Source organism: Saccoglossus kowalevskii, chromosome 13 (assembly GCF_978046115.1).
Source record: "Saccoglossus kowalevskii chromosome 13, keSacKowa6.1, whole genome shotgun sequence".
Classification (NCBI taxonomy): Eukaryota; Metazoa; Hemichordata; class Enteropneusta; family Harrimaniidae; genus Saccoglossus; species Saccoglossus kowalevskii.
In genome coordinates, this window is record NC_140653.1 from 17,814,044 (window position 1) to 17,822,898 (window position 8,855).

Below are 8,855 nucleotides of genomic sequence, written 5' to 3' on the forward strand. Positions count from 1 at the left end.
ATAGATCAGATAGATAGACTGGTAGATAAACAGATATCCAACAGGGCAAGTGATGTTGATATAGATGTGATAGATAGACTGGTAGATAAACAGATATCCAACAGGGCAAGTGATGTTGATATAGATGAGATAGATAGACTGGTAGATAAACAGATATCCAACAGGGTAAGTGATAATGATATAGATAAGATAAACAGATATCCAACAATGTAAGTGATAATGATATAGATGAGATAGATAGACTGATAGATAGATAGACAAACAGATATTCAACAGGGTAAGTGATAATGATATAGATAAGATAGATAGACTGGTAGATAAACAGATATCCAACAGGGTAAGTGATAATGATATAGATAAGATAGATAGACTGGTAGATAAACAGATATCCAACAGGGTAAGTGACAATGATATAGATAAGATAGATAGACTGGTAGATAAACAGATATTCAACAGTGTAAGTGATAATGATATAGATGAGATAGATAGACTGGTAGATAAACAGATATTCAACTGGGAAATTAAGTGATAATGATATATATCAGATAGATAGAATTGTAGATAAACAGATATCCAACAGGGTAAGTGATGATGATATAGATGAGATAGTTCGACTGGTAGATAAACAGATATCCAACAGGGTAAGTTACAATGATATAGATAAGATAGATAGACTGGTAGATAAACAGATATTCAACAGTGTAAGTGATAATGATATAGATAAGATAGATAGACTGGTAGATAAACAGATATCCAACAGTGTAAGTTATAATGATATAGATGAGATAGATAGACTGGTAGATAAACAGATATCCAACAGGGCAAGTGATGATGATATAGATCAGATAGATAGACTGGTAGATAAACAGATATCCAACAGGGCAAGTGATGTTGATATAGATGTGATAGATAGACTGGTAGATAAACAGATATCCAACAGGGCAAGTGATGTTGATATAGATGAGATAGATAGACTGGTAGATAAACAGATATCCAACAGGGTAAGTGATAATGATATAGATAAGATAAACAGATATCCAACAATGTAAGTGATAATGATATAGATGAGATAGATAGACTGATAGATAGATAGACAAACAGATATTCAACAGGGTAAGTGATAATGATATAGAGGAGATAGATAGACTGGTAGATAAACAGATATCCAACAGGGTAAGTGATAATGATATAGATGAGATAGATAGACTGGTAGATAAACAGATATCCAACAGGGTAAGTGATAATGATATAGCTGAGATAGATAGACTGGTAGATAAACAGATATCCAACAGGGTAAGTGACAATGATATAGATAAGATAGATAGACTGGTAGATAAACAGATATTCAACAGTGTAAGTGATAATGATATAGATGAGATAGATAGACTGGTAGATAAACAGATATCCAACAGGGTAAGTGATAATGATATAGATAAGATAGATAGACTGGTAGATAAACAGATATCCAACAGGGTAAGTGATAATGATATAGATAAGATAGATAGACTGGTAGATAAACAGATATCCAACAGGGTAAGTGACAATGATATAGATAAGATAGATAGACTGGTAGATAAACAGATATTCAACAGTGTAAGTGATAATGATATAGATGAGATAGATAGACTGGTAGATAAACAGATATTCAACTGGGAAATTAAGTGATAATGATATATATCAGATAGATAGAATGGTAGATAAACAGATATCCAACAGGGTAAGTGATGATGATATAGATGAGATAGTTCGACTGGTAGATAAACAGATATCCAACAGGGTAAGTTACAATGATATAGATAAGATAGATAGACTGGTAGATAAACAGATATTCAACAGTGTAAGTGATAATGATATAGATAAGATAGATAGACTGGTAGATAAACAGATATCCAACAGGGCAAGTGATGATGATATAGATCAGATAGATAGACTGGTAGATAAACAGATATCCAACAGGGCAAGTGATGATGATATAGATGAGATAGATAGACTGGTAGATAAACAGATATCCAACAGGGTAAGTGATAATGATATAGATAAGATAAACATATATCCAACAGTGTAAGTGATAATGATATAGATGAGATAGATAAACTGGTAGATAAACAGATATCCAACAGGGTAAGTGATAATGAAATAGATAAGATAGATAGACTGGTAGATAAACAGATATCCAACAGAGTAAGTGATAATGATATAGATGAGATAGATAGACTGGTAGATAAACAGATATCCAACAGGGTAAGTGATAATGATATAGCTGAGATAGATAGACTGGTAGATAAACAGATATCCAACAGGGTAAGTGACAATGATATAGATAAGATAGATAGACTGGTAGATAAACAGATATTCAACAGTGTAAGTGATAATGATATAGATGAGATAGATAGACTGGTAGATAAACAGATATCCAACAGGGTAAGTGATAATGATATAGATAAGATAGATAGACTGGTAGATAAACAGATATCCAACAGGGTAAGTGATAATGATATAGATAAGATAGATAGACTGGTAGATAAACAGATATCCAACAGGGCAAGTGATGATGATATAGCTGAGATAGATAGACTGGTAGATAAACAGATATAGTGTAAGTGATAATACAATTCATTAATCTGTCTACACATATGTATTTGTTTTATAAAATATATTTTCTTTAATTCCATGTAGACAATAAGTTCCCCAATTTTGAGAACCTTGAGCACTGAGGAACATGATCTGCTGATGAGCATAGGATTGTCACAAGACGTCACAGTCAAGAAAGGTAATAAGTGGTGCATATTCGTACACTGTATTAGTTATCTGTTTCATATTAAGTGTCATATTCATTATATCATCTTTGATATGGATCATTTGTGATGTATACAATGCATTTAACATGTATTCTTTGTTTACACAATATTCAAACGAAAATGACAAATGACTTCTTTGTGTTAGTTAATTTGTGACAAATCCTTTTATAATCTTTCAGGTCCAAGAAATAGTGACAGTCTGATTTTAGAAGGTTCCCCTAATGAGGTCATGAATGTATTTTCGGACATAACTGATTTTTTAAATATAAAAAAAGATGAGCAGGTTCAAGAGAAGAAAGCTGAATTATATCAAAATCGGGTACAGTGGTAAGCGATGTCACGTTTTATCATAAGAATTTAGTGGGCTGCTTTACATTAACTTATCACATTCCCTGCTCCGTTACTGTTGTAAATTTCACATTTAAGGAGATTTATATTTTATTTTTCTGTCTAGGTGTTGGTATGATGGTAAATGCAAACAAATGGTTGCCTTTGATCCAATCACAAACATGTTGATAGAGGACGCCCATCAAAAAAATCTCCCAAGCGTCAGCTATGAGCTTAATGATAATGGACATAAACAGTCTTGTCAGATTGATTTCAACACCGAGGAGGAAATTATATTAACTACTGGTGCTAGGAATAAAGTTGTACGAGAAGACTTAGAATTGAAAGGTATGTGTGTCAAGTATACAGTCAGCTGGGGTACATGTGGTAATTCAATAAATGTGGATAATTTATAATATGACTATGACTACCTCCATCAGGACAAGGAGATCATCCATCAGGCAAATGATAAAAATAAATTGAAAACATCAAATAAAATTTATGCCTGCTTTGTAGACCTCAAAAAAGCCTTTGATAGTGTTTGGCATGAAGGTCTTTTTTATAAATTGTTGAAAAATGGTGTAAACGGTAATATGTACAAAATTATAAAAGATATGTATGGTGATGTGAAATATAAGGTAAAAACAAGAAATGGTTTAACAGAATCATTTTGTTCAAATATCGGAGTAAAACAAGGATGCAACCTTAGCCCAAGTCTGTTTAATTTATTTATTAATGACCTGCCTGATATTTTTGATAATGATCATTGTGACCCTACACTGTTACACAACACACCCATTAATTGCCTTCTTTATGCAGATGATATTGTGATTCTTTCAAAATCCAAAAGGGGATTACAAAACTGTTTGGATAAACTATCAGCCTACACATCAAAATGGCAGTTGTCTGTCAACACAGATAAAACAAAAATAATGATATTCAATAAGTGTAACAGACTCCTTAACAAGGAAATATTCTTTTATGAAGGAAAAGAAATCAATATAGTTAAAGATTTCAATTATCTTGGCTTAACTATGAGTCCAAATGGTAAATTTAAAGATGCAATGAAAAACCTAAAAAGAAAAGGAATAAAAGCCTTATTCTCATTAAAGACCAAAATTGGATCTGGTAATCTGGACATGTCCATACTACTGTCACTATTTGATAAACTTATCAGACCAGTTATTGTGTATGGGAGTGACATTTGGGGAGAAGAAAGCTCTACAAAATCAATTGTAGAGGATGTTCAGCTTACATACTATCGGTACATTCTTGGTATCTCAAAAAATACACCAATCATGGCAATATATAGTGAATTGGGAAAATTACCTCTTGACTCTTTTATTAAGAAACAAATGATAAAATATGCCAATCGTATTGCAAATTCCACAAATACTCTACTTCAAGAAGCATACTATGTCAATAAAATTATTAAAAGTAAATGGTTTAAAAAACTAGATCTGATATTAAAAAATATTAACCATTCTTATCTTTTAAATGAAACAAATATTATCTCATTATCAAAATTAAAAACAATTGATGAGAAATTAAAAGAAGAGTTTACAACTGAGTGGAAAAATGAAATAAATAATGACAATAGAATAAAATCAAATTCTAAAAATAAACTAAGAACCTACAAACTTTTTAAAACCAAAATAGAACAAGAAAACTACTTAACAATTATGAAAAACAGTGAACTTCGCAAATCCTTAACAAAATTTAGACTTGGCAACCATTGTCTGAAAATTGAAACAGGCCGGCATACAGGATTGGATTTTAAAGACAGAGTCTGCAATATGTGCGACAATGACCATGTTGAAGATGAACAACATTTTGTCACAAATTGTCCTCATTACAATGAAATAAGATTAAAACTTTACATTGTAGCTAATAAACGTATACCAAATTTTGACAAATTTAGTAATGAAAATAAATTCATATCATTACTAAGTGACGAGAAAATGTCTATTCCTTTAGCGCAATATTTAAAAAACTGTTTTAATACAAGACAGCAGCACCTACATAAACTAAGCCAGTAATACATTCCTTGTATTCAAATTATTATCTTTTTTTTTTATGCCTTTTTGTTCCCTTTCTTTTTATGTGGTTATTTTTCTTTTACTAATATCTGATTTGTAACCCTTTTCATCCCCTCCGGGGGATGTTGTGTGTTAATAAATAAATAAATAAGTAAGGGAAGCCATCTTGAATCCTGTCAGTACCTAAAAACACTTACCATTGTGATTGTAAGACTGTATAAATTACTGATTGATGGTTTGCTTCATATTGACTGGCCAAAAGGCAGCTTAAAGGTCACACATCCCAGGACTTAAATTGGCAACAGCAATATGCCTGTCTTTCGGAAGTCAGAAAGTGTATCACCGTGTATCACCCAAAACGATGATTGTGCGAGGAAAAATGTTATAGCCAGTATCATTATGTTACTAATCATTACATTACAACAGACTGCTAAATTACATTAATTGTAGAACCTATTTTACAGTAGACATTATAATCACATATTCAATAATATCCCCGTTTCTGTTGTGAGAAGCAGCTGACACTAGGGCTGCCCCCACCCTCCTAAAAATATGTCTTCAACTGACTAACATTTGCATTGTGTTAGGCCAGACTTTTTTTTATTCCTTGTTTCTTGAGTTTTTATATGGCAATTTTTTTTGAGGAGGGCGGAAAAAAAAAAAATTAAATTCTTTTTTTCCCATTAGATTTGTGTGATTCTCAAAGAATTGTAAGTGAGATCATTGATCGAAGAGAAGAAATGAAAAAAATGTTTATTCCATGTATAACCTTGTTTCTCATCTGCGCGAGACTTTGGTACTTTGATCATGATACTCCCACAAAAATGCAACTTGGACTTAGTATGCGATGGACGGTAACAAAAATAAAGATAAAAATAATATATATTTTTTGCAATTTTTTGCCGGCGCGAGAAATTACGCTGAAAAAGAATTTTATTTTTATTTCATTTAAGGCTCCTGTTCATTCGGCCGGTTCGCGAAACAAGGGATAATAAAAGTCTGGCCTAATACATGAAAAAGCCACAACTTTGATACAGTAGTCTCACAATCTAGTTTAAAGTCAATGATTTCTAAGATGTGTCATAGGGTTATTAGTCTGGTAAGAATCCTGTTCAGATAGTAGGTCAGCCAATTCCCTGCCTGTTAAAAGTAGAAAACATGGAATTTCTTTGTCTGATTCACTTTCAATGTGTATTCAAATATATCAGCACATGCATGGCGAAAAATTGTCTGTAATATCATAATTACCATAAAATCTGTAAGCCGCATCCCGAATAGAAGTCGCACCCAATCTTTTTGTACAATTAAGAACCAAAAATCCATCATTTCTCATATGTGTAGATGCTCTAATAGAAGCCGCATCTCTCCTGTTGCATTGTACCATTTTAGTAGAAGCCGCGGCTTCTAATACAGATTTTACAGTAGTCTCTGTTTGTATGTAGTCTGAAAACTGGGACTTGTAAGTGCGTGCGTGCGTGCATGCATGCATGCGTGCGTGCGTTCATTTGCATATGTATCTCAAACATGCCTGGGCTAATTTCACTTCACATACACATCACATCCTGCATAAGCACATGCATTTGTTTCATGATTCAATTAAAGAAGCTCTAATGGCGGCCATTTTAGTGCTAAAAATCCTTGACCAACCATGGCAACAAATCTGGATATGGTGTTATTAAACATTTTAAAGCCGGTCGGCTGATATATATTTGCTCAAAAAATATGTATATTCAAAACACTGATACTAATGTATTGTATGTAGTTGATGCAATATAGTAGGAGACACTAATGTATTACATGTACATTTCAGCTGCTAATCAGACACCCAGTCATTGGGTTCAACAACCTCTTGATGCGAATGGCCGCCCAAAGTCATGTCATCGTGTTGCACTGATAGCAGGTAGTTCTGAATATCAGAAAGTACAGTCATTGTTTGGAAGTTCAAATCAGATTTACTCCATTGAACGTATCCAGAATCCCCACCTATGGCAACAGTACAGTGCACAGAAAGATAAAATGGAACAACAGAATCAGCGTTTAGGGTAAGAAATATGTAGACAGATAATTAAATTGCACATGATGATATATGTTTTCTATCAAGTACTGTACTAAAAACATTGCAGGTACATACAAATGTGCCAACAACCATAATCGTCTCAATATCTGCGAAATATAAACACTGTTCACAACAGTCATTTGTTTTGAATAAATTACTGTGGTTATAATCATGTGGTTTTCTTCATATTTAATTAACATTGGTTACCAAGCTTTTTTTTCTAATATCTTTGTGTTCCATTTGAGGAATCACAAAGATGCACAAAAAGACATCTGCACAAATAAAGTAAATAAACTAACTGAATATTTTGTTACTTTCAGAGCTAATGAAATGGATTTATTTCATGGTACTGGAGAGGCATCACTTGTCAATATTAATGAAAAAGGATTTAATAGAAGTTTCAGTGGACGGGCACATGGTATGTTCATATCTGCTTTGTTTTATGCTGAATATAGGAAATCATTTGCCAAATTGTTTTTTTTTTCAAATATTTTTTATGCCAGGTGACAGTTCCGGACATTGAATGTTTTTTTTTCGTAAGTGCAAATTGCAAGTGCTGACACATAGTGCATTTTGCCACAGAAGTCATTTCCTATTTGGGACTACATGACAGGGCTGTGTGATCATCCCTATCAAACGGCAATTTTAATGCCCTATTCTGGCGTCAACCAGGCTCGGCCAACACAGGCACCTGCGGACCTTAACCAAGGTTCCCCCAAAGTCGCATTCGTTAGTGAATGAATCTCGGCCAGTGGAATTGGCCTTCCCATTGAGCTTGTGGCACACTCACCCAGGGTAAGGGTCGACCCTTTTGATGTTCAGCCTAAGTTCTACCGATCACAAGTATGATGCGACAACCACTATGCTACCAGTGACCGGTTGCCAAATTGTTATAACACTGTAATTGCCTTAATCTGTGAATAAAATTTCGATAAACATAATTAATAGTTGCCAATTGTCACCTTTGAATAAAAAATGTGGATTCACATTCAAATTTAAAATGATCTGTCAACAAAAAAAAAGTTCACAGCTCTACTATAATTGTCCCTGGATATTGTCAACAGTGAATGCTGCTGGACACAACCATTTTCATGCCAGGACTATTACGTTTGTGCACAAATGAAATAATCACCGTATGCAAGGCCTTCTCTGATTGGTTGACTAATCTGGCTAGTTGAAATCTTGTGAACAAGTTTTTTTATGGAAGTTGTTCACATCTTTGGGTATTTGCAGAAGAAGTCGAAAATAGCATTTTTGACCAAAAATGTCAAAATTATTCGCTATAAATAGGACAATTGAACATATCCACACAAAATGAACAAATCTGAGAGAGAAGCACCCAAGGTACCTTCCTAGAAAGTTTCACAGCTATACAGTTTGTGGTTTTTAAGAAGAAGTCAAAAATGTAAAGTTGACAACGGTGACGATGGCGACGACGACGAACAATCAGTAATACTATAAGCTCCGCTTGACTTTGTCAACAGCGAAGCTAATAAAAAAAATGAACATTTAAAAGAATAAAAAAAGAAAGAAAAAAAAGCCCAATAAGATCTGATTTTAATGAGATTGGAGACTGGCTGAAAGGCACCTGCTTTAGATATTAAATACATTGTACATCATTATATTCTAACACAG

The 8,855-nt window shown here is 33.3% G+C and overlaps 1 protein-coding gene across 3 annotated transcripts in view; it reads left to right on the forward strand.

Moving 5' to 3' along the window:
* Nucleotides 1-8,855, forward strand: part of LOC100371826 (protein mono-ADP-ribosyltransferase PARP14-like) — a 61,206-nt gene that overhangs the window by 50,443 nt on the left and 1,908 nt on the right. For all 3 annotated transcript variants that reach the window (XM_085506996.1, XM_085506998.1, XM_085506997.1), the window contains 5 exons: nt 2,677-2,770; nt 2,978-3,125; nt 3,253-3,473; nt 6,975-7,206; nt 7,541-7,638. In XM_085506996.1, coding sequence (XP_085363122.1) covers nt 2,677-2,770; nt 2,978-3,125; nt 3,253-3,473; nt 6,975-7,206; nt 7,541-7,638 — 793 coding nt within the window. The remainder of the gene's footprint in view (nt 1-2,676; nt 2,771-2,977; nt 3,126-3,252; nt 3,474-6,974; nt 7,207-7,540; nt 7,639-8,855) is intronic.